Source organism: Pan paniscus, chromosome 12, assembly GCF_029289425.2.
Source record: "Pan paniscus chromosome 12, NHGRI_mPanPan1-v2.0_pri, whole genome shotgun sequence".
Taxonomy (NCBI): Eukaryota; Metazoa; Chordata; class Mammalia; order Primates; family Hominidae; genus Pan; species Pan paniscus.
The window spans coordinates 75420876-75448131 of NC_073261.2; the positions used below are offsets into that span (position 1 = coordinate 75420876).

The 27256-nt window shown below is 33.3% G+C and overlaps 1 protein-coding gene across 43 annotated transcripts in view; it reads left to right on the forward strand.

Annotated features, from left to right (window-relative positions):
* The window catches only part of NRXN1 (neurexin 1), a 1114986-nt gene that overhangs the window by 95327 nt on the left and 992403 nt on the right, over positions 1 to 27256 (forward strand). For 19 of the 43 annotated variants that reach the window (XM_055107954.3, XM_055107959.3, XM_055107952.3 and 16 more), the window contains exons 3-5: positions 11177 to 11194; positions 14444 to 14473; positions 15251 to 15262. The exons of 14 other annotated variants lie outside the window; for them this stretch is intronic. In XM_055107954.3, coding sequence (XP_054963929.1) covers positions 11177 to 11194; positions 14444 to 14473; positions 15251 to 15262 — 60 coding nt within the window. The remainder of the gene's footprint in view (positions 1 to 11176; positions 11195 to 14443; positions 14474 to 15250; positions 15263 to 27256) is intronic. 10 more of the 43 variants (XM_055107968.2, XM_055107955.3, XM_034953106.4 and 7 more) reach the window with 5 other exon arrangements.

Genomic DNA, 27256 nt, shown 5'->3' on the forward strand with positions numbered 1-27256 from the left:
TGCCAGGCTCTGTGGAGCAAGTTAAATATTTAGCATTGAGAAACATTTTTAAATATTAGAAAAAGTATATTAGATTTATCTGATTTGTGATAACAGACCCTAGAAGTCTCGTAACGACAGGCACCTTGCTCTCTCCAATTTCTTCTTCAAGATGAATAGATAAAACATTGAAGTATTGGTAAGAAATGCCTAGATTCTCCAATGATTCGTAGTTTCTTAGTGTATTTTTTCTTCCTGACAATTTATTCATTTTTTAAAAATTATCACACTACCCACATTTTCATACATGTTTACAAACTTTCAAGTGATTGATTTAATTCTCATAGTCTATTATTAGGCCTATTTAAAGTTATCAAGTCTATTTTCTCAATCTCAGTCCAGAATAGTTTTCATATTGCTCTGAGCCATATTAATTAAAAAAAGATGACACTTTCTATTCAGTATTTCAGAAAGCAGTGACTTTTCTACTCTCTTTCCACTGTGCTTTCCCCATGTGTTAAGTATTATTTTCAATATTACCCATTTTGAGCATAGTTTACTTTAGATAGCTACAAGATATACATTGTCTAAGCTACTAGGTACTGCCACAAGCTACATTTACTAGCAGCTATGAGCCATTTCACATACTTACTGTACATGTTGCACAACTAGTTTTTTTCTTAGTTATTGCAATACTGTCAGAAATGTATTAAGGTTTTCTGTCATTTATTATTTTATGTAAAAGTGTGTTTTCTCTAGTAGTACAAGATATAAGATAGTACTGAGTCAGGATGCTGATTCTGGCTTTCCAACACATATTTTCTTCATTATAAATATTAATAAGCATCTCATTATGTTGTGTAATCTCTTTCAAGTTGTTCTAATACCAGGGTTGGGCTAAAATGTCAGATGACCAGTCGGCCGGTTAGCTCAGTTGGTTAGAGCGTGGTGCTGATAAAATGTCAGATGACCTCAGTATCTTTTGGAAATCATCTTTCCTTCTCAATACTTAGTTTATTTTCCAAACAACAGCTCATATGCTTGGGACATATGGATTAAATGTTAGATTAAATGTTATTCATTAGGAAATTGAGGTATAAATGCATTGCCTTATTTCATTCACTATGTATCAATGGAGATTTGATGCCACTAATCTATCATAAAAAGGTCAGTTTTCTATAATCATTAAAGATATTTAATCTTTGGAGCAGGCCAGCATTCTTTAAACACTGAAAATAGACTTGGCAAATACTTTAAATACTAAAATAGACTTGGCAAAGTCTATTATAAATTTTTATTATACATCTTACTCATTCTTGACATGAAACTTTTTATTTCATCATTTCATCCCATAGACAATTTTGCCACTTTTTTTTTTTCTTTTGCTTTTCTACCATTCCATATTCGGGTTACTTTTTTGTTTTTGAGACAGTCTTGCCCTGTTACCTAGGCTGGAGTGCAGTGGTGTGATCTCTGCTCACTGCAACCTCCGCCTCCCAGGTTCAAGTGATTATCCGGCCTCAGCCTCCTGAGTAGCTGGAATTACAGGTGCCTGCCACCATGCCTGGCTAATTTTTGTATTTTTAAGAGACATGCAATTTCACCAGACTGGTCTTGGAACTGCTGACCTCAAGTGATCCGCCTGCCTTGGCCTCCCGAATTGCTGAGATTATAATAGGCCTGAGCCACTGCGCCCAGCCTGAGGATTATTTTTCTGTTCTCCCTACTCAGTTTTTATTTGCCTTCTCATTGGTTCATTTATTTCTATGTAGTAGTTCCTTAATAGGATCTTGGACTTTTCTAGAATTAACTAGAGGTGTGAACTGCTCCATTTATCCAATTGCCTTCTCTCTGCTGTATTTAAGTCTTACAGAAATGTTGACTATTTTATTTGCTCATTTGGTTTATTTTTCTATGGTGTAATATTCAAAAAGAGGCCCATGTTATAGGAAGGAAAGTCTTTGACCTATAAGAGAATACATTATATAAGATAGTAGGATGAAAGGCGCTTTTTAAATTAATGTTAAAACTACTCTGTTAAAAGCTTATTAAACTCTTATGTTGAAAAATGGTCATAGACTTAAAGACAGTAATGATAAATGATCTAATTGGGCATACTGCGAGAATGAGGGGCTTAAGAGTAAGACGATATTAGATTACTAGTTTAGTTTACTTAAAAATCAAAATAGGTTCAGCGTTTTCTCATCTATGAGGTCTAAAGGAAAAGACTTATGATGAAAAGAGTAATAATTGTCCGGAGTTTGAATTATTCAAACACATTTTTAAGTGAATACAATAAAATTTTTATCAGGTTTATTTCCTAATTGTTGTTATTATTTTAAGGTTAAGTGGAAATGTTACAAAGTTCTCCATATTGCACAAATGTAATAACTCTGCTCTAAATAGATGTTTGCTTTTAAAACCATCATGCATTTTAATTATTTCCTTTTTTGAATAAAGAACAAATAATATGTACATTATATGAATAGCTTGATATTAAAAGATATTGTCAGAGAAGCTGTAGTTAATACCGCTCAATAGAACTTATTGTGATGACTGAAAGCTTCACAGTTTGTGCTGTCCATCCTGGTAGCCAGTGGCTACATGTGGCTATTGAGCATGTGGAACATGGCTAAGGAACTGAAATTTTAATTTTACTTAGAAATATGCCATATGTCTCTGTGGTTACATATTCAATCATGCAGTTAGAAAACACTCTGTTTTTCTAATACGTACAAACAAAATTGAAATAACAGATACAAAGAGGAAAAGAGAAGTTTATAATTTATTTAATGCCTATTATTAGTAAGGTAAAATGTTTATAGGAAAAGTGGTCATGTAGTAGTTGTGTTATTATTGATGATCTTATCAAATTATTTATTATAAATGTTTTTCTTCTATTCACGTTAACTTTTGTAGAAAAAATATTTTTATTGAGAAAAATATCACAGTTTGGATTTGTTTATGAAATGAAATACCAGTTGGGTGTGTATATGAATACACATATGTGTTAGAGAGATACACACATGCTGGTACTGATGTTTAGGGAGGAGCTTTTGAAGTAATGGTATCATTGTATTGCCACACATTTTAAAGCAACATATAATGAGGTGTGGCTTGATGAGATTATTTTTAAAATTAAATTTTCTTGAAATTGTTTTGGTAGAAATGCAGACTTGCTGGTAGTCATAGAAAGCAGTTTAAACAAATTTGAAGAAGTAATTAAGTACACCGTCTTTTTATTATACATTTTTAAAAAGTAAAGTGAACTGCTCTGAATTATGGAATTAATATTTTAAGAAGCTATATTAGGGTTACAAAAGGAAATTTCTCTTTCTGTTCAGCATGTTTTCTTAAGTAGTGAATGCCCATGTCAGGAAAACATTAAAAAGGAATCATTAGGGTACCTAGAAATTTGTATTTGTGTTGATTTGATTTTATGGATCAGTAAATCAACAGATATAAAATGGATTAATCAATATCATGGCTCTCTCTTCCACATGACCAATATTCATATGGGCTTAGTTTAGTCACTAGACATTAACTCAAATAACTACATATATAATATCTTCAAAAGTATAGAATTGGTTGTACCTATGAACAAACTATTTTCATATAACTCTGTAACACAAAACACTTTTTTTCCAAAAGAGAATTGCAGTTTGTATAGTATTTAGTTTTTCTTCCTGCAAAAGAATTATAATTTGCTGCTCAGTTCCCAGGAGATTTACTACACAGCGAGTATGTAAGGGGAATGAAAGTAATATTTTTTACCAAATTTGCATTTTATAACTCGAATGAAAGAGCAAATATATTTTATGTGGCAAATTCATAATATATTGTCTCACCTACCAAAATATTTGGCTTTGAACAAAAGTGTCATTTTGTTTCAGATATTTTAAAAGGAAGGCACAATTTATGTGATGGGAATGAAACGAGTGCTTTTCTTTAAATTTTAAAGACAGCAAGAAATTTATGGAATAATTCTTTCTTTGATTTCTAGTGGTTAGAATGCCCATGGGTAAACACATTTATAAACCTGGACCTAATTTTGCTCTTAAAGTAGGACAAAAGATTTTCTAAATGTGTGTGTGTTTTTTTGTTTTGTTTTGTTTTTTCTTGAGGAAGCAATTTATTGTAACAATCTATAGAAGAGGACTGGGAGCCTTTTTTTTTCTTTAATAAAGGAAATTAAGCAGTATTAAAGTTTCTTAGACTTTATAGTATCAACAAATAAATGCAATTAAGAAAATAGTATTTTTCTCTGAGGTTTTTCTGCCTTCTTGCAGCAGGATCTATGAAATCATTCAGTCTTCTCACAGTCTTCTTACTCATTTATTCTATTGCTGTTAAGAAAAAAAAGTGATACCAGTAGTTATATTTTGTGTGTGTGTTTTTCTAGCACATTATTTTTTAAAATTTTTCAATAGATTTTTGGGAACAGGTTGTGTTTGGTTGCATGGATAAGTTCTTTAGTGGCGATTTCTGAGACGTTGGTGCACCCATCACCCGAGCAGTGTACACTGTACCTAATGTGTATCTTGTATCCCTTACTCCTCTCCTGCCCTTTCCCCTGAGTCCCCAGAGTCTATTATGTTTGCCTTTGTGTCCTCATAGCTTAGTTCCCACTTGTAAGTGGGAACATATGATATTAACATTGATGTCAATGGCCTAAATGCTCCACTTAAAAGATACAGAATGGCAAAATGGGTAACAATCTACCAACCAAGTATTTGCTGTCTTCAAGAGATTGACCTAATACATAGGGACTCACATAAACTTAACGTAAAGAGGTGGAAAAAGATATTCCATGTAAATGGAAACCAAAAGTGAGCAGGAAGGAAGGATGATTCTCCTTCCTCAGCCTCCTGAGTAGCTGGGATTACAGGCATGTGCCACCCTGCCCAGCCAATTTTTGTATTTGTAGTGGAGATGGGGTTTTACCATGTTAGCCAGGCTAGTCTCGAACTCCTGACACCAAGTGATCCACTTTCCTCAGCCTCCCAAAGTACTGGGATTACAGGTGTGAACCACCGTGCTCAGCCTGATTATAAGTAATATTTTTTGGCCAGGCACCTGGCCAACATGGTGAAATCCTGTCTCTACTAAAAAAATGCAAAAATTAGCAGAGCATGGTGGTGGGTGCCTGTAATCCCAGCTACTTGGGAGGCTGAGGCAGGAGAATTGCTTGAACCCAGGAGACAGAGGTTGCAGTGAGCCAACACGGTGACACTGCACTCCAGTCTTGGCAACAGAGTGAGATTCCATCTCCAGAAAAAAAAAAGTAATATTTTAATCAATCCCGAGAGCCTCCTGGAAAATTTCAATGTATGATCTAATTTATTTAGCTAAGAATGGCCTATTCCTTTTAAAATAATTTTCAGTGATTTTCATAAAACTTTGAAATTAATTTAGTCATAAACTGACACATGTAAATACAGTGAATTTTTAACACCATATAAAATGAAAAACTAAGAGCTCTGAAGAAATGAAAAATCAAATCCTTTTAATATGCTGTGCATTTTTCCTTCCAAGGAATAGCTTCCTTCCAAGCTGTTTGTTACATATGTGAGGGTCCTATTGAAGTGAAGATAACAATATAAAATATTTTTATTTTGATATAAAATTTCATTTTTTCTTTGATATAAAAATAATGTATAATTGTCAGGTCAGTCATATCATATAAATAATTTTATTTTCTGTACACTGCATGTAAATGTAATTTTTAAGCATCAAACTTAAGACTCCTTTTTACAATGTGGTTTAGTCATATTTTTAATTTCATCACAAAGTATTTTTGCCTTTTCTTAGATAAATTAAATAGATTTGTTTTGGACATGTCTAAGAACCCAGGTATAGAATAATAAAGTTAAGAGTATTTTAATATTTAGTTGAAAAACATCTGTAGTAAGATGAAAAAAATGGTGAAAAAAATGTATATACCAGTAGACATTTGACAGCTCTTTCAGATGAAGACCATTAGTCTTATTAGTGGGAGTTCACCTACTTTTCATCTTAATGATAGCAAACCTAGAACACATTGCAGAATATTCTCTGATGGTAATACACAGGCCAAAGGATGTCTCCTGTCCATCTGTTCACAAAGAAGTCAAAACCACATAACCACTAGAAGGGTTGGTAAGTTGGGAAAGTAGGTAGGGTGTATTTAAGTTCACTCTCTTAACCTCAGTCCAAGAGCTTTCTTGCTCTGTATCCTAAAATATGATGACGTCAAACTCTTAGAAAGGAAAGCACTGCTCACCTGAGCCACCTTTCTTAGGAGAGTTGTTTAACAGTGATTAAGCTTGGTTGGGAGGGTATGTGATAAGCACTCTGCTCAGTGTTGTCTGTCAATTCCGTATCAGGAAGCATTCATTTCTCAGCAATAAAAAAGAAAAATAGGCGGTGTGAGCACACATACTGTAGACTGTGCTTGTCACCATGTTTACAGTCACTGTTAAATTCAGTGTTCCTTCCTAAGTCCAACTATTGAAATGAATGTTGAAATGTTAACTCTCAAGATTTAGACTTGGGGAAGAACTGAGATTATCAAAGCAAAACAAATTTGAAAATCCTTGTAGTAGTTCCTCATGAAAATTTGAAATTGAATTCATTATAGCTTATGTGAGTCATTTGATTTATATTATAATATGTTGACTAACAGTTATTAAATTTCATCAGGTTCATGAAATAGCTTAATCACTATAAATCGCAATAACTTTAGGCTTTCTTGCTTTCCTTCCTCCTTCCCCCTTTCTCTTTTTCTCTTCTTTCTTTTAATTGTCATTAACAAGATAGAACATTTTGAATTAAATACCACAAATGTCTTTGTAACAAAATATTTTGGGGGGAAATTGTTTTAAGTGTTTCTAGTGTGATGCCAGGAACATCTGTGTTGCTGCATCCGGTTTAGAGATACTTTTTTTATTCCTGAGAAGTGAAGAAGGAGAAAAACTGGCTGTTGTAGTTGACTCCATATATTTCCTAGGACGAGTACTCCAAGCAGGCTGGGTGGGAGTGTCCTGCAATATTATTTAGCTGGGATTGAAAAAGGAGGTGATGTCCTCTGTTAAAAAGCATGTTTGAAATTAGCCCAATTCCTGTCCAGGACCATTTCTTTCCTTCCCTAAGTCTCCATAATGGACCTTTATGCTTCATTTTCTCTTTGAACATCCTCTTGGTTCTGGCCTGCATTTCTATTCCTTCAGCTGACTGCTGCTTTAATCCACAGTCTCAATGGTTTCCTCCATTTCCCAGTGCTTGAAGCATTCCCAGACTATTGAGGTTTTTTAAAGGCTTTCACTGCTAATACCAAAAGAAAAAACAAAGCTCCATCCTGTGCCACCAAGGGAACTAAGCTCTGCTGTACTGGCATTTGATCTCCAAAATGAGGAGTACAGGCTTGAGAAGTAATGTGATGGGCTAGAGAGACGTGGATAGAAGTTAGCACACTCCCTGTATGGAGGAAGGAAATAGAATCTTATTCTTCATCTGTCTTTCCACTGCTGGTTACCACCACCAGTTTTGCTGTAATATGCCATACCTTGGAGTGCTTGTATCTGGGACAGAAGCTACTCGCAGTAGTGGCAGTTTTGATGGAGGAGAGAGGGAATCAAGGAAAATGAGGGGAGCCAGTCACAGGCATCTAGCAGAGAAGGAAGGAAACCAAAAATTAAAGAAGTAAAGGAATGCCCAAGTGATATCAGGAAGCTTCTTTTGGTCATTTTTTAATGTAAGTTGTAGTACTAAATGGACCACTGTCTGTACATTTAGAGAAAGACTTACATATTGCCAAACTTTAGCACTGATTATACAGAAAGGAGATTTTTGTGATATTTTATTCCAAATTTTAATTTTTTACTGGTCATGATTTTCTTTATATTGAAACAAGCATATTTGTTTTTGTATTCATTTGTTTTCCTAGAACCATATACTTAAGAGTATGTGCAAAGAACACTGGAATGATAAACTAAAGTTACTGTCCTTGCATTCTTATAAGCTGGGGGCCGAAGATAAAAATTTTGTGGAGATGCTCTTTTACAGTGATTTTAAAACAGGCTGTTGCTTGCCTTCTTGTCAGCACACAGCCACTATTCATAGCATGATTGATATTCTGGTGCCTAATTCCCATCTTTGTGAGAGAAGCCCATCCTATCTGAAAGAAAAATAAAATGTAAAGTATCTTTTTCACAGCTCTATATTCATTATTTTTCCAATCAAAAGAAAGCAAGAGTGTGATCTTTATAGGTGGCATGGTCATCGTAGTAAAGTTGATGATTAAGAGACGCACTTCATTTACTCAGCAAGGATTAGGTCAGCAGAATTAAGAAGCCAGGGTTTTCTGCAAACCAAGAGATTTTCCCTAACTTGACAGTGTCCACAGGTAAGGCCGAATGGACTGCTTTCTACCTTACACTAAACCAAAATTTGCTGCTTTACCTGTACACCGTGGCATGCCAAAATTCAGCACCTGTCTTTGTTGCTGCTCAAAAGCAAAGTAGCATTTGTGTGTATAAGAATTTACAAAGATAAAGAAAAAAATGTTATGAGGAGATAAACTATTCTTTTTTGACTCGACATTTATTATTTAGTACAGAAATAAAATGGAAAGGAAAGAGAAGGGAAAAAAATACCTGGAGAATGGTTGTAAATGCTGGAGCTACCACCAGTTATAATCACGTCCAAATTGTGAAATAATGTAGGGATTTTCTTTAGGTTAACAAGTTTTAAATTATGTAAAGTTAGCAAATGGATACCAGAATAGAATAGAATGGAAGAGGAAAGAGGATTTTTATTCTGAGATTGAATCTGAAAATATATGGAAACTCAAGGAAAGTCTGTTCCAAGCCAGTTGTCTTCATCATCATCACCATCTTTTTTTTAAAACAGTGGTTAATATATCACCCATTTATTCTAGTACTTTGATTTTTTTTTTCTAAATCTAAATTTTCTGAGACAGACCACTTTTCTGGATTTAGTCGAGTCAGAATTTGTTTACACATTAAACATGACTTGGATCGTATAAAGGAATTCCCATTATTAAGCTTGTGCTCATTATGAATAAGAATTCAGAAAAAAATGCTAGATGGTAGAGTAGGATCCATGGCAAAACCTAGGCTTGTACCTATGGTCATGAAAGGAGAACTTGCTGTCAGGACTGAATCAGTGACCTTGAACTCCTTTTATAATGCCCTACTTAGTGCATTCCTAAAGTTGGTGTCAGGCCTGGGCCTGTTTCATTTTGTTGGTTTGCTTTTCTTTCCTTTTTTTTTTATTGTAGTTTTAGGCCACACTTTACCAAAATTTCTACCAAAGCACTGCTCCTCACAACCATATTTGCCCGTCTTTACAGAAATTAAATAATGCTGTAGCAATTGACATACTGTCTTGGCACATGACTCTCCTCTAAATTCCCTGATTTTATTATTTTACAATACATATTAAATAATCTTGTTAAGTAAGCATCTTAAACAGAAGATACAATTTCAAAGTTAATATACAGGAAAAGTATATCTTAAACATTACAATAATTTATATCTTTGTATTATGTCCAATATAATGCAGTAAAACAAAACTTTAATATTTGTGTTTGTGTAACATCAAAGTCACCACTGAAAAGTAACAAATTCAGCCTAATTCCTTATTTAATAAATTAGCAGTCCAAAAAACAAACAAAAACAAACTAGAAGTCAATATCACAGACCAAATATTTGAAACTTTTTTTTGTTGTTTCTTTAAAAATAAACTCTTGAAAACCACGTATTGTGTAAAGATGTTATTACCCACATTTAGCCACCAGCCATTTTCTATTACATGCTAACACCACATCAGTAGATGTGCCTGTGTTGATACTTCAATTTTCAGCTGAAATGTTTTAAACAAAATTGTTGATTTTTAATTCACTAGTAACTTTATCCAATTAAAAAGGTTTTAGGTGAAGCTAATCAAATGGTACATTCTTAGTTGTTTTTGCTTTCAAGTTTCTATACTTGCATGTTGCCATGTTTATAAACACCTCTGATCAGATGATGAGTTTATAAAGTACAATTAATTGAACAAAAAATAAGGATGAGACTAGAATGTCAACATGGGTGGAGTTTACTATTAGAACATTTTTGATAAGTACTGAAACCTTGCTCTTGCCCTAGTCCCCTAAGACAGCTTTCCCTTCCATTTCTTGCCGGGATTGCAGGCCCCAAGTCTCAAATAGAACTTGAATTTTCCACTAGGTACTAATAATACTTTAAACCTTATATATTTATATTGATTATCTTGGGAAATACAAATCTGCTTGGATATATATGTTTATGCATATACACATAGGTACACACATGGAAATATGACTAACAAAATATATGAAAACATGTAGGTATTTTATAGATATATAGAAATATAAGGGAAATTGGGCTAAATATTTTCATTGTCTCAAACAAATTCATATTCACATCCTCAACAGAAGTACAAAGTTTTTAAATCACGACAAACCAATTTGCCTAATGGACAGTTCCCAGTGGACTTCTCTTCCAGTGATCACTTTTTCTACCTAACATTTTTAAAAGTTAGCATTTTTATAAATTCCAATAAACTATTCTCATTTGCAATACAATATTAATATGCTATAAATTAACCAAATAAATTGCAGATTTTAGTTCCATATAGTTAACGTTGTTTTTCTTTAAGGAAAGCAATTGAGGTATTAGAAATACTAAAAGGCAGTAATGGCATATGGATAATATATTTGGTAGAACTGGAATATCTTTAAGTGAAATTTCATAGCTCTTTCCAATAGACTTCTTAAAATCTAAGGCCAAATCAGTATGTGGAAATAGAACCTTTTAGAATTGTTAAAAAGAAAACAAAAAAGCTTTTAAGAATAATTGCCTAGAAAGACCACACCAGCAACATGTAATAACAGTAATGTTTGCTTTATACTGGGTAGTTGAAAGATTTTTTTAAAAACTCTTTGCACAGGGAATGGCAGTATTATGAAAGTTTGTCTCACTTCCTATCAATGCTGCCAATGGGAGGGAACCTGCTTCCCTGTGATTTTGTTTTCCCCCTTGAATGATAGTGATGGAGCACTTGCATGATGTGTTTGGTGCCTTGCATGAGGAAGACATGCAAAGGCAAGGTCCAGTCTGCATGCTGCTTAATGAATGTTTTTCCTTTTCTCTCCCTCCTTGTCATGTGCTTTCAGAAGACAACAATGTGGAAGGTGGGTGCTTTCTACCTTATTTTTCCAACTCTCATTTGTCCTTTATTTCTTAGTACTAATAGGGTACATCTTGAAGTTAGACGGTAAGTTGAACTTCTTTCTGAACATTTGTTGGTTTCTGGATTGTGTATCACTTTTCATACAGAACACATACATTCTCAACCCGGCCATCCCAAGTATATGAAACTTTTTCAAGCTTAACTCCAACCCTTGAAAGACCTCAGCATCCCATATGAAGCTTAGAATAGTTATTACAGTGTTCTGTATGAGAAAAATGATAACAATTCTGCTTTTTTTACTTTAAAAGACAAAATATTTCTTTGTAGTTTCATAAGACAGTGCATGATCCTTTTTCCATTTTTTATCAAAATGACTTATTCTATTCTGGCAAAATTTAGCATTATCTCATTTCAAGCCCATTGGTTTGTTTAAAATGATTGGATGTATAAAAAGAATGCAATAAAGTACTGAGTATAAGTAAGAGACATAAATTTAGATTAAAAAATAAGCCATTGGCCAGTGGACATGAAAGCATACAGCATTTCGATATGATTCCTGGTAAGTATATTTGTAATATTTTTTGCCTGCTAAATATTTTATTCAGTCTTTTATAAAAAATTATCTCTGTCAAGGAATTTTGAAGAAGTTATATAGCTTATATATTTTCCTGTAGAATCCAGCAAATTAAAACATATTTCCTTATTCTCATTTTTTAAGAACTTAAAGGCATTAGTCAGTGTGCTACAAACAAATCTTCAAAGTGTTAACATGCAAAAAGAACAAGGCATAACAAAAGAATGGTGAAAGGGAAGGTTTTATCAAATTATATATGTTCTATCAACTTATATATTCACAGCATTAACAGTTCTTACATAAAAATTTACTAATTTACTAATATTTGTATATGGGAAGACAGCATTTAGTATATTTTATTTTACTACCATATTTTGAAATATAGTCATTCTGTAAATGTACATTTCCATAGAATGAAGGATTTCTTAGAAAAAGACTCCCTATCCCAGGTTACAGATAAATAGCCATTAAGGTTACCAAGGCTTCATATATCTAAGAAAGAACACTTCATGATAATACAGAGTTGACCAGTAGCAGTGGTAAACATTATATTTGTCATTCGTACATGGATAATATTATAATTGCTTAGCTGCTGAACATTTCTGTTTTGTTATTTAAATAAAATAGATTAAAATTTTAAAAGAAATCATAAATTACTATTTTCTAAGTGTTGTATCCATATATGGCTTCTGTTTTTGTATACTATAATTTTAATTGCATGTGAGTATATACTTGATAAAAATGATATATTACCCTGCAGGCCTAATATCTTTTGAAATCAGTCTCATTTATATTGTGCATGTCAACTGAGTTTAAAAGTTATTTTTTAGAGGTATCTTTTCAAATTCTTTTGCATTTCCTTATCCATCCTGTGAAATGCTTTTCTTTTCTCTTAAAATCCTATTGCATCCCAAGAGGCTTTAAAATCAGCCTAATTAGCATGAATGCTTCTCTCTTTTCACACACACTCATCCCATGATAAGATTTTTAGAATATAGGCCCATAAACTATTGTAATAAAGTCTGTTCAATCATAATTTTAATATTTCTATCTATAATATGACCTTTACAGTATAGGTAGAAAGTCTAGCAGGAAGAATGTGAATTCTTTGGGGATTAGTGAATTTCCATCCTTATTGATGTAGCATCAAAACCGTTGGAAGTACCTAATATATTTTCTAAAAGGTAGATCTTCAAGACAGTTTCCTCATTTAGTCCATAAAAACTTACAAAATGTTACTTGGAAATATCTGTAGTAGTTTTAAAAGTGAAATTAAATGAAAAAATATATAACCTGGACAAATAAGCCACTATTTATCAGCATATAAAACACTGTGAATTATCAATAGATCATAAGCTGTTGAATCTGCCTGTGTGAACTTTTTGTTAAAATCACTCAGAAAATACAGAGAGGCTACAGTTCAGAGGCATCACACTACTGTGTTTAATAACTTTCATGTTATATTGTGATTAGATGATTATTTGTAATTATATCTAGCCTACAGAGATGTTTGAATACCCCTAAAATTTTAAGAAAACAACACAGATAATTTAAATACTGATGAAACCAATGTGTAATGTTATATAGCTCAAATAAAGTTTCAAATATATCTGAAATAGCACTGGAAATTGAAAATACAAGTTTATTAAAACTGATACATGTGTATTTCTCTAACATTTTCCCATATTGTAGACATATACATGGATAGAGAAATAGCTTTATTTCTGAATTTAAAATAAAAAGCTAGGAATTATGCCTTTCAGTAAAAAGTAACTTCTTGAATAGCAAAAGAATTTTTGAAAGCATATTAGTAGTATTCTTTAGAAGAGAAGTGCTTTTCAGTTTGAAGTGAATTGTCAAGCAGGAAATAATAAATAAATTAAATAAAGGAATTTCAATGTCCTTTAAAGAATTCCTTGATGAAATTACATCTGTAATATGTATCTTTACACTAACTTAGAGTTCAGCATTTAAGAAATATTTAGGTGAAATCTCAAATAATTTTGTTCTCTGAGGAAAATTGCTTTAGTGTATTTGCAGCTGACCCATTGTTTCTTAAAAACCCTTTTTTGTAGTAAATTCTAGCTTTACAACTGCATGTCTAATGATCATTTTGTATTTGAACAAGCCTAGTCAGCCGCTACATGTGTCAGACAGGGAGACATTTCTGCATTATCATTTCAATGTGACTACAATTTTTTTTCTTCATTTAATTATAAAATGCTCATTTTTTGATGAGGGGAAAAAGATCAGACCCAGCCCATGTTTCATGTATTCCATTGGGTTTTAAAAAATGTAATTTCATCACTGAAGAATTACAAGCCCTGTGGTGGCAATATGCAAAACAGTCCCATTAAAGGGCACAGAGGGCAGATGTAATATTGAGGGGTTTGGTTGGATTTTAAGTCATGCTCTTGTGCTCTTGGTTGTTCCAACTGATGCATGGAAGAAATACACAGTGCAGCATATGCCAGTGTTTAAAACGCAGTTCTAGAACACTTTGCCCCAAAGCATTCCAACCAGGGGTTGAAAGAATGCTTTTTGATTTGCCTCTGTGATACAGACATGTCTCATAGGAAAAGAGATGTCTGTCACTGAACATTTTTGTCACCGTGACAACCCTGCCTTCCCATGCTCCCTTGTTTATTGCTGACTGTGCTCTTGTTTCCCTTCAAGGTCTGGCGCACCTGATGATGGGCGACCAAGGTATGGGCTCTGTTCCTTTTCCACTCTGCTTTCAGTGTTTTCTTGTTCTGTAGCTGCTTTCAAACCATCACTGCAAAGGATGGGCAAATGCTTGCAAATTATATGGCTGCAAATTAAATACATATCTTTTGTTCACATTTTTTCATGTGTTTTTCTTCCATTTCTTTGTTCATTTGATTTTGGTTTGTTCCTGTGGCTTTTATTTTCCTTCATTTCTTGCATTATAATATTTGCAAATAAATGAGACATAAGAAATTGTGATTGAAAATTTCTATATATTTATCAGCATATGCAGTAAAGGGTGGTTATGGTAAAGAAAAACCGAGAACCATCAGAAGTTGCTGTCTGAAAGAAGATCCTCAGTTTAAACCACTGTATCCAAAAAATAAGTCCATTTTTCATCCATGCATGACAGTTTGGGAACATGCAGACATCTTTGGCTTCTGGCTTGTAGAATGCTGAGTATAGTGTTCCACAGAATCAATACTTTCTCTACGTAGATTTATTGTATGTCTCTCTTTTGTGTGATCTTTTAAAACTGAGCATGGGCCTTTCAGTTTTTTGCATGTGCTTGCCTTCAAAAAAGGCAGAATTCCCAACATGTCCTGATTGCATCTCCATTTGTCTTCAAAACCTTGTTTATACTTTCATGTCTTATTTAATTTTCAGAGAGTAGTGGCTTTACATATGTTCATAATTCTTATTGTTGTTTTTCTCCTCTTTATCCTCTTTGTCTGGAAACCCTTTCTTCATGGACCCATTTCATCAAATCCATAGGTAAAAGTAAAGGTATTACATTATTTTATTTCTTCTTAATATCATCTGTATGAATTACAGTATGTCTGAGTTACATAAATGTATTTAGACCTTTTGGCATTGGTAATGGGCACTGGGAGGTAGGTATATGTGTTAATAAATATTTTATAAATTTAAGGTAAGAAAAATCCATCAATATGTTTCCATTTTCGCCCCCACCCTTTTTTTTCTCTTTAGACTGATCTTTTTCATGTCAGGTGCTCACATAATTAATATATTTAGAAATTAGCTACAAGTTTTGGTGTCAGTTTCTGCAGTATCATTTAATGGTACTTAAATAAGTGTAGGAACTGTAAATATGTGATCTTCAAACATTCAGCTCTGGAGCACACCTGCCCTAGCCATTCTGTATTGAGACATAAGTCTAAGCATGTGCACCACTGAAATGGTACTGCTGTGGGTGCATCATCTTGTTGTCTGCTAGATGTCATTTATGCACATGAACACTGTAGTAACCTAAAAAGGCAGTATTAAGAAAGAGACAAACAGAGGAGCAAGACATTTCTCTTTGTGCATACTAACTTTGTTTCAAGGGCATTATCAACTAGCTATGCATTCCCGCATTGCTTGGTAAGTCAGGCATGTGTACTCTTTGATGATGTTGGTACAAAATCCAGAAGCATGTGTAATTTGCCATTTAAAACCATCCTCATTGTGTTTAATGTTGTCATTAAAAGGAAGTAAGTGGTATGCAGCTGTGGCAAACATATAGAATAGTCTTTAAATCAACCATTTTTAACTGTGTGTTAGTGAATGTTTCTATTTAGTTTCTGTTTTTTAATTATTATTATTAGTTTAAATGCAGGAATATCTTTATTCTTTCCTGTGTTCTCAGTGTTAATCTGGTGAATTGGGACCACAGTTCACAGTTCTGCACCTTTATGTTTGTGTCATCTAGCAGGAAAACTTTTCTGCTTGAAAAAGCATCTGAACATGAGCCAGGCAATATGTAAGAAATGATATCAATTTTAAATGTGTAAAATAGAGCTTTAGAAACAAATGCTGTTTGAATACTTTGATCCAACAACATAGGTTATCACAGTTTTGGTTTTGGCAGCTATTTTCAATAGTATAATTTAATCTCATATTAAGCCTCTAGCAACTATGCAAATGACAGTATGTATCAATTATTTTAGAGGTTTTGTGTACCATTTTGAGTGCTTTCTAAACATTTTTACTTGAGGCCAAAATCTCATCCACTGCGTTCTCTTAAGTGGGCATTTCTCATCATGTTCTTTAGTTTGTGGACTTAGGATGGCATAGAGGGAAGAATATACTTTATCTTACTGGCTGAGTAAAGTATATGTATATGTGTTTGTATGTATGCATATGTGTATTTGTATGGATGCATGTATAAATACACAATTTCTAAGTGTATACACTCATATATTTGTTATTTTGTGTAAAAGTAACTCAAAATAATTTTTTAATTATACAACCATTTTCTACATATGGAATAGTTCATGTTTATACTCAGCTGATATTTGTTTTGGTGTACTTAATGTTAAGTGTCACTTTATTCAGTTTTTCTATGTCAGTCTTAAATGTTTTCTGTTGGCATGTGTGTCAAACATTATTTTTTAACTTCACCGGTTTTCATCAGATTTTGTTCCTCAATCAGCACAAAGACACAGAGGACAGGAATTTGTTTTTTTCATTGCATTCTTCTTCTATTATTGGGACGAGTAAGCTTTTTGCTGTTAAATGGAGAGAGAAAATTTTTAGATGGACTTGAGTATTTTGCAAATCAGATTGGTACCCATTTCATGTTGTTTAATTAGACGTAGAGAAATGAGAAAGGTGATTGTAAGTCTTCTCTAATTGCAGATTAATTCAACAAATCTATATTCTAGAGCAGAAATAGAATCATGACTATGACATGGCATCCACAGAGTGTTCATATAACAAGGAAATGAAAACATGTGGGCAAGTTAGAATGAATGACAGACTGGAAGCGCTGTGAGACTGGTACAAAGTGAAGTAGGAATTCAGAAAAAGGAAAGCATAACATCAATCCAAGTCTGTCTTATGTGAATATCCCCACCTTGTGCCATCTGTTGGAGGAATTAAAAAAAAATCTGGAAAAAATAATTTAGGAACTTTACATTGCAGTTTCCTATGTGGAGTTAAATCCTAGTTGTGCATAAAATCGGGGTTAAGTCTGGACAGTTTATGTAACTGATTTACAGTGTAAACTTATGTTTCGTAAATTTTTATATCTCAATATAATCATGGAGCAATTTTCTCAATTTTCCCACGTTTCTCTTGTGTGAGTAGTGAATTCAGGGGATATGGAATGAAGTTTTGTGGATTACTGTCTTTCTTTATGAAAAAAAAGACTAGAAAAAAATAGATTCAAGAACATCTTCATTATTTTGATTTCTTCTTTATGAATTCTTAAATATTTTCTAACTGTTTAAATGTCCAGTGATAGATGAATATATTTCATTAAAAATAATTAACACATGTAAAAAGAACATGCCTTTTGATAACCTTCTTCATCCTCCTCTCAAGTCCTTTCTCTCGAGGTAAGCACTGGTCTCACTTTGTGATGTGTCCTTACAGAGTTGATGTTGATCCTTCTGTGCTCCATAACAACTCAGGGTTTGGAAACTGCAAAATCCCTTATCATGTGTACATGACAAAAATGGCGAAGTCAGCTGGAGACATGTTAGAGACCACTGCTATGGGCTGGCAGAATCACAATGAATTAAACACGAGTTTACTCATTCTTCTCATAGGCCATAGTGCCTCCTATTTTTAATTAGTCATCCTGTTTCAAACTTTAGAGTCAGTCTGTCGCTTGTGTTTTTTACATTCCCTAAACAAAGATATGTCACCTTTAACTGGATATGGTTAAGAATAAACTTTGAATGAATTATAGTTTTCTTTGGGGCAGCTGAAGATCTATTATTCAAAGCCAACCTTACTTTTGCTGGTTGTGGGTAGATGGATTCAAATAGTCTTCATGAAATTTGGATCACATTTTTTTGGGGCTTGAAATTTGTCAATGATATTGTTGTTAGGATCATTGATAATGCTAATTTTATTCTCCTTTCTATTTAGAATTTAGGTTTATCTATTTGCCTTGAATGAAGTATGTCTTTTCTCTTTTGTTCTTGTTTCTTTGCCTATGTATGTGTAACTGGTCACTTCATTCCAATAATTGCTTTGATTGTTTATTTATATTTTACTTTAATGGCTTATCAGAAATGAATGACTATTTAAATTACAAAAAAGTCAAAATATGTTATACATGAAAATCAAGCCATAATAGCTGGTTAATAGCTCAGGAGCACAAGTTAATAATTATCAGCGAATGTTGGCACTTTGATTGGAGGCTTGTACTTTTCCTTCATAAGTCATCATAATTGTAATTACATATTTGTATTTGTGATTATACTTAATGTTTACTTTTCCTAGTAGAGTGTAAGCTCTATGAGGGCAGAAAGCTTGTCTTTCTCTTTGACCATTGTATTTCCAGAACATTTTTCTTATTGTATCTTGAATTTGCCATTTTCATGACTTAAATGTATTTGTTTGGGGGCGGTGGTTTCAACTGTCCATTTTAAAGAGTCACATGGACATTTATTGTTTAATTATCCAGGCTTCTCATGTTACTAGAAGAGCAAAATATTACAAGTAGAACTGAAAAGAATATAGTTACACATTCTGAAAGTGCATAAGCCTTATTCTCTTTGTGAAGAGTAGATCTTAAATTAGTATAATTTATAAAAATAGTAAAGATAGATTTTTCTCAAAACTAATTGTTAAAGCTAATTGTAATTGTTAAGACCTGGATACAACTCTTCCACCTGAACTAATTGATGAGTAAAATATAATATTACCATGTGCTTTAAATTTTTATCTATACTATCATACCACAATAATATTTCATTAAACTTACTCTTATAATAGATTTGATATTATTAATACTTAGAAAAGAATAAAGCATTTGGTGTTTTTTTTAATACATTTTCTTTTGTCTTTGTCTTAGTCCATTTGGGCTTCTATATAAAAATACCATAAACTGGGTAGCTTGTAAGTAACAGAAACTATTTCTCAAACGTCTGGAGGCTGGGAAGTCCAAGACCAAGGGCGGACACAGTCGGTGTCCAGTGAGATTTTGCTTCCTGGTTCATAGATCACTACCTTCTCTTTGTGTCCTCACTTGAAAGGGAGCAAGAGAGCTCTCTGGAGTGTCTTTTATAAGGACAGCAGTCCCATTCATAAAGGCTCTGCCCTCCGGACCTAGTCAAATCCCAAAATCCCCCTCTCCTAATCCATCATTTTGTGGGTTAGGATTTCAGTTTATCAATTTTGGAAAGATACAACATTCAGATCACACAGTTTCCATGATTTTTATTTTTATACCATTTTCAAGTCCTATGTTGCTATATAGCGAATTTGTCTGTGAAGTGCACAACTTCCAGTTACTAAAATCCTAATGCATATTTGTTTTATGCTTTTTAAAATATATTTTGCTGTGATTTCTGATATAGACCTAATTTGGTTATTAAAATATGATATGTATCTTCTTCTGTATAAATTCTTAAATTGTATTTCCTCATTTAGTTTCATAATAGTAAGTCATCTGTTTGTTCAGAAAAGTTTGTGAATGTTGACAGACCCTTACTGTTGAAATGCCTGTGTTTGGTGCATATACAAACTAAGAAGTAAGAATTTTTTTTTAAATTTTCTACTGTGTTACCTCTACTCTTGCAATACTGGATCCCCTTAACTCACAGCCACAGACCGTGGGAAGACCAGAGTTTCACCTTATAATATCAGACATTAAATATCTACTTTTATCTATACAGTACACATAGAAGGCTATGTGACTATTTAGAATTCAATGTTTATTTAGCAGTTCATCTTTAGCTTACATGTTTGTTAGTTATGAGTAGAACCAAGAAAAACTAATTGAAGAGTATATGCTTATGTATTATCTCTTGCTGTGATTTAACCAATCTTGTTACATGTATTACTAATAAAAGTCCCAGCTTGATTGTATTTCTGTAATCCTGGCTCTGTGAAGCAAAGTTTTCTGTGTCATTATACATTCCTTAAACAATGATAACATTGAAAAACTGATCATCTAAACAAGACTTTTGCTAAACTTGTTGTAGACTAACTTATCCTCAGAGAAGAGCACAGAAAGGACTCTCTGTACTTTAATAGTTTAAAAAATGAGGTGGTATGAATAGAAACTTAGATGCGTTTTACTGAAATATGTTGCAAATAGCAAAACTTTCAAATTATGACATAATGGAGGTTAAACTGATTATTTCTTCTCCAAAATAATGACTTTATGTTATTTATACATTTGCAAATGTATTTTTTTAATCTAGATTTTTAACAACCATCATCAACACTTTTGGGCTTGATAGGAGGCTATTTCCTAAATTGTGCTGGTCAGAGGTTAAAAAACAATGTAATTTTCTATAGTCTTTAGCTCTTAAACTAGATATATTTGGATCTTTAATTAGAATCATAACATTTTGGAGCAGAGAAGAATATTAGAGATCTTCTAAAAATATAATAATATAATATTGTCCCTCTTTGTGTTATAAGGCATGAAAGGTGATGCTGCTTATTATGATAGGCAAAACTTTGTACAATTTTGAACCAAAATAACTATCATAATATAGAATAGCCAACCTTAAGGGGACTTCAAAGATTTTTCTTCAGTTAAACACTAATAATCATGAAACAGAGTTTCATCTTCTTATTCTTAGACAATAAATTTAGTGGTAGTATAAAGGAAACCATTCACAGATTTTTATCTAGAATGCCGGTGTCTCTCATTATCAAGATTTTCATTTGAGGGAGTAAAACTCCACCTTGTAACTGATGGGTAATAGTCCTGAAGTCATAAGAGCTGGGTTCATATTCCAGATTTGTTCCTTACTGACCTTGAGTAAATAATTTAGCCTCACATATCAAAACCTTATGATCTGTAATATGGATTAATAAAAATACTCAATTACTGAGGGTAATGTTACATGACAAATTGCAAAAGTGCATAGAGGTGGCTTTTTATTAATGGTGACAATAAGAAAAAGATACCGTGTGCATTTGGATTAAATGAATTTTAAAACGATTGATCTGTAATCTGCCAAAGGTTTAACAAAAACAGTATCATTATCTTAATATCTTCTTTCCATCATATTAATACCCTATTATTTATGATTCTGGCATTGTTTTTGGTTGAAACTAACTAGACACCAATGTCCTGATGATCCGTACTACAGAGAACATTTGTACAAAAAAGTATTAAAGATTGATTATCCTCAATCAAAATTATTTAGATATCTGTTACTCTTTACACTTTAACATTTATCTTACATACAATAATGAGGATGAAATAGACTTGCCTCCACTTTGAGCAACGCTAGGAAATCATTGGTAAAATGCTGGTTTTCAGATGCAAATTTATTGGTTGAAGGAGGCAGGGAGATAGACATTTTTTCATGGACTGGAGGTACCAATGAGATGAAACTTTTTTTGTAAATCAATGTTTTGCCGTACTAATGACTTCATAGAATGATATATAGTTGAGACTGCTGACACCTAGTTATCTGAATGCCACATTTTCAAGGAAAAGCTAAGTAGATATATTTCTGAGGTGTCTATATTGGAAAAATAACATATAATTATCTTGAAATAGTTAAATAATTGGCTAGTATTCTCACATACTTCAAGATTTTGCTAAAAATGTTAAGGAGACTAAAACCTACCACCCTGCTTAATACTGCAATTTGGCCCTCTCCTGAACTTCCATACCGTGATCTAGTTTCTCTTCATAGAAATTACTATCTTTTAACATACTTTAAAAAAATTCTCATTTATTTTGTTTATTTGTCTTCCTTTCACCAGAGGAAGGAATCTGGTGAAGGCAGAAATCTCTACCCTGCCCTGATGTGTCTCAAGGGTCCCTAGAGCAGTGACTGGCACAAATAGATACTCAATAAATTCTTGTTTAATGATCAACTGGTTGGTTAGCTAAACAAGTTTGTCAAGTTTCCTTTGGGTTTTACTTTGGATATTTTTTCTTTCTCATAGTATACTAATTTTTAAATTTCTTTTTCCTTTTTGCTCCAAGGTATATCTTTCTATGAAGGATAAACAAAGTCAACGAAAACAAAAAAGTTTTCGTGTTGTATTGTGGGTCAAGTGGCCTCAGATTTGACACTTTTTATCTTTCTCATTCCCTGTCCAATGCAAGAAGCCTCTAGAAATTTTGGAAAATATTTAAAAACCACTTTCACAACCACTGATGGTCAAAGGTTTCTTTTCACATTTTTCTAATTATGTCAGTCTTAAATGAATATTTCTTTAAGAAAGGGACAGTAATTAATCTTTGCATGTCTCTGTGTCTATACAAGTAACAGGAAGAGGATCCTGGAAGTTTGGCTTCTGAATAGCATGATTCATTGCGACGTTTTCAGGAAGGATCTTTTGGCAATTTGTGATGGAAAGTTTCAAAAAATGAAGTAGATCTTATATTTTATGGTCATGTAGCTTATCTTTCACTAAAATAAATATAAATTGATTCATTCTTCCGAGATCATCAAGTAGGCATAAACACCCAAAAGCCTTTGATTTTTCTTTCTCAGCACACAGATACATTATTGTATGTCCAAGTAGATGACTTATCAGTGAGTCCAGGTCCACAGCCGGCTGTCCTAAGCCATAGAACCTGTGCTGAAGAACTACAATGGTAGGAAATCTTCGAATTAAAAAGCATCAACAGTACTACAGTGCCTGAGGCCATATTTTGCTTAAAATGTATGTCCTATTACTTGTCCTTTCGAAAAGAGAGTGAGAGCTAAAGGGTTTCATTCAATTGTAGTCATTATTACTGTAATCACCAAGGAGATTCTGCTTTATGTGGGACTGTTACATGTGGTGTAAAGGCACAGCTTTTCAGAATGGATGTTTTCACGGTTTATATTAAGAAATGTAGCCACATGTATAATAATAGCTACCATTTTCAGGATGTATTCTTTTGCATTCATATTATACCTACTTATATAAATGCCTATTGCACAAAACTGCAGTTCTCCCTTTCTGTTTGGCTTGTTTGCCATGTACCTACAACCCCATGATAGTTCATTCAGAATAGGAGCAGCTGAAGTACTCTCTATTAATTATTCGTGTTAACTTTCAAACAGGTAAAATGCAGGGATATTCAAAGAACTATGAACTGAGACTAATATTTTCTTTCATGTTAAAAATACTATTTTATTGCATAACCCAGGTATAGACTATACAATTACACTACTGAGACAATGAATAAGATAATTCAGAAAATTAAAACAACTTATGCTTTATAAGGAATTTCAAAGCAATATTTTATTCTTTGGCTTGAGTTACCTGGGAAGCTGACCCAGTTTTCCCTTTCATTTTCTGGACTTGGCATTATAAAGTCTGTAGACATTTGGAGAAATTTAAATTACTCCATTTAAGGAAACAATCAAATTTATATTGGGCTAAACTGCTGCTAGAGGGATGGAAATCCCTAAATTGTCCAATTGTGATTTCATTTCACAGGGAAACCCTAGTTCACAAGTTAGCCATAGGATTTCATAGATTGCTAGTAGCAAAATCTGCCAGAAATCTTCCTCTAAACTCAGTGAACAGATAATGTTTGAAGCTATACTGACCTAAAAGAATGATGTGATGGCTTTTCACAGCTGTCTTTCAGGTGTTTATTGTTTAAATAAAACAATACCTTGTCTGGCAATCAGCAGAAATGCGTTTTGAATTGTTTTCTCAGCAGTGTGGTTGGATTTACACTGACCCATCGGTACTTTCAGTGACCAGTGGCATTCTTTTCCAGAGGACTGGCTGAAGTTAAGAGTCTTAAAGAGCAGTTGGATTTGCACTGACCAATGAGGTGGAAGAAGAGAGAAGCTGATTGATCCCAAAGAAAGCCAACACCTAGACTGATGAATGTGAGGACTCTTTGGTTTGGCATTTGTCCTCATTATTTATAGAACGAATGCCAGTTATTAGGCTAGGTTCCAGTTTATTTCTTTTTTTTTTCTTTTTTTTCTTTTTGTTTAACTACTTTAAGCATGTTATTCCCTGAGTAGAGAGAAAGCCCATAGGAGAACCACTCTTTAATCAAACATGTTCAAGTAGCTCACTTCCCTGTCAGAACATCTGAACAGTTGCTCAAACATCAGTGCAAACCTTGAGATCATTACTATTGTTCTACCTAGTAGTTCTCAGAGGGACAGCCCAGAGCAGTTACTCACATGTTTCACTCACATTAAAACATACTTGTCTAGTGTCCCATGTCATCAATTCCCTGTGTAAGAACAGATAAATCAGTTAAAAATATGTGGCACTTTCAAATTCTATCATCTTGATTTATTGCAACAGGACAGGACCACTGAGAGATTTATCTTTGGCAAGGGGATAATTTTTGATACCATCTTAAATCACATGCAATATGTAACCCTCTATGTATAGAGCTTCCCTAAATTCTGAAGTTGAGGAACTCCCACAATCACCTGGGATGCATTTTCTAAAATACAGATTTTTCAAGGAACTTAACAGAGGATTTTATTCACTAGGTTATGGCAGATTGGCATCCTGTACTTTAAAAGAGATCACTCCTTCCCCCAGAAGATCTAATGCCCAGTCACTTTGTGACTAGTGCTATCAACTCATTGATTTGACCTTTGACCTCGAAAAGCTGAGGACTTAATCTTCATGGTGAGGATTTTTGTTTTTTCCTTGCAGTGACATGCACAACTTGATAACTCCCCTCATAATGCTTCTGCATTGAAAGACTTTTTTTGATAATAAAAAGAATAATTATTAACTTGCTTTAAAAGAAGTTGCTCCATTATGAAAGGACTGAAAAAAAATGTAGTTATTCTATTAGATCTACCCTTCATCCCTGAAACTAAATTGTCAGTTTTCACATTAGTAAAGATGTCACTGAGCTCTTTCAAATCTTGTTGTAAAGGTCATTAAAATTTTCATTGTGTAGAGTTCAGACCATGTGCTTTACAAAAAGACAAAACAAAAATCAAATTGAATATGTGGCAACTTTTAAACTTTTTATGTAATGCCCACCTATGGACACTTTGTAATATGTTTTAGGATCATTCTCAATAATGTACAATGGAAAAAGGATCCAGACAAGGAAAAGCTAAACAGCAAATACTGAGCTCACGTTTAAAATCTGGCACAAATATATCTTGATGCAATGGAAAAGGATGATGATAATGACCCTTTTTTCTGGAAATCGTGGAGAAAGAACCATTAAATAAAACAAGAATATGTTGTATGTACAAAATTCAGGCTTTATTGGGGTAGAAATTTGGTCCATGGATTCTACTGAAAAATAATAGACAGTATTCTTATTAGACATTCAGAAATGACAGACTCAGGTATAGAAATTATATGGAAATGTATGGTAAGATTTAAAAAAAAACTATAAAGGAAGTGGTTGAAAGATTAGTGTGAATACAAGAAAAAGCAGGGAGAGAGTGATGAGGGTGATACGGTCAAGCTCCTATGGGGACAAGAACACGAGATTGTAATGTTGTCACTGCAAGAGCAAGGTGTTACTCATTTCTCCAAGTAGAAATAGATGTGAAAGAGTAATGACAGCAGCCTGAGAGGGCAACTTTAGGGTCTAGGGAAGCTCTATTCATAGATAGTTACATATTACATGTGATTTGAGGGGGATCCAAAAATTGTCCCCTTGCCAAAGATAAATCTCTCAGTGGTCCCATCTGTTGCAATAAATCATGATGATAGTATTTGAAAGTGCCACATAATTTTAACTGATGTATCTGTTCTTAAGGAGGGATTTGATGATAGGGGACACCAGACAAGTATTTTTTAATGTCAGTGGAACTTGTCAGATGGCATTGTCCAGCCCTTGAGTTAGCCCCAGTGAGATCTGTGCAGAGTTGGAAGCCCTTAGCACATTTGGCATGGCTGATTCCTGGAGTTATAGAGGAAGCAGAATCCAATGATAGACTGTTAGCAGTATATTTCAGTCATTGCGCACACTGGCACTCCTACCCCAAACTAGGAAAAGTGGATTATTCTTTTTTTAGGAACACCATTATACCTAATATTTACCTCTATTATAAAGTTCTTTAGCTGGATTGCATTTATTATTGGTCAGTCACTGTTGTTAGAATGTGATACCCCTGAAGGCAGGGGCTTTGATATTTTCAGTTTTGAATTAAGGATAGAGCTTGGTACATGAAAGATGCTGAGGAAATCTTGTTGCACAAGCATAGCCAAGGATGATGGAGACTGGAGTTAAGTAGACCCACATTTAGACCCTAGATTGATGATGTATCCGCTTTGTGGCTTTGGGAAAGTTATCTGGCCTCTTTGAAACTCATTTGTCTCATTTGTAAAACACAGATAGTAAAATCTAAAAATCTCTTTTAGCTATGGGGATGAAGTATATGAATATCGGTAAAGTGTGTAATGTATTTCTAGTGAATAGTGAATGCACAATAGTGGAACATGTGGCAGAGTATTTGGTGTCTAATGATGAGTCAAATAAAATTAGTTTTCAAAGGAAACAACTAACTTTTTAAATCACAAACTACATGGAGGAAAGATCAAAAAAGTCAAAAACAGTTATCCCTTGTACACATATTTTTAAAGCTCATTAAATCCCAAATGTTGAGAAAGGAAGTAAAATGGAAGGGGGCAGAAAGAGAATTGCAAAATATTTTTGTGATACATTTTTTTTGTTTCATTTTATGGTGATTTTCATTATTCTTAATTCAAGAAAAAAAAATAGCTGAGGCTAGTCTAAGAATGCTGACCAGGAAATAATTTTGTCGTAATTTTTGCCTCTAAGTAACAAAGGTGAGATGTTTTCTTTAATTTATTTTTAAATTTCTTTGATTAGGGTATTAAGATCCTGCTTACAATGAACTAGTTTTAGCATAAATCAGATAAAGCCTTTTG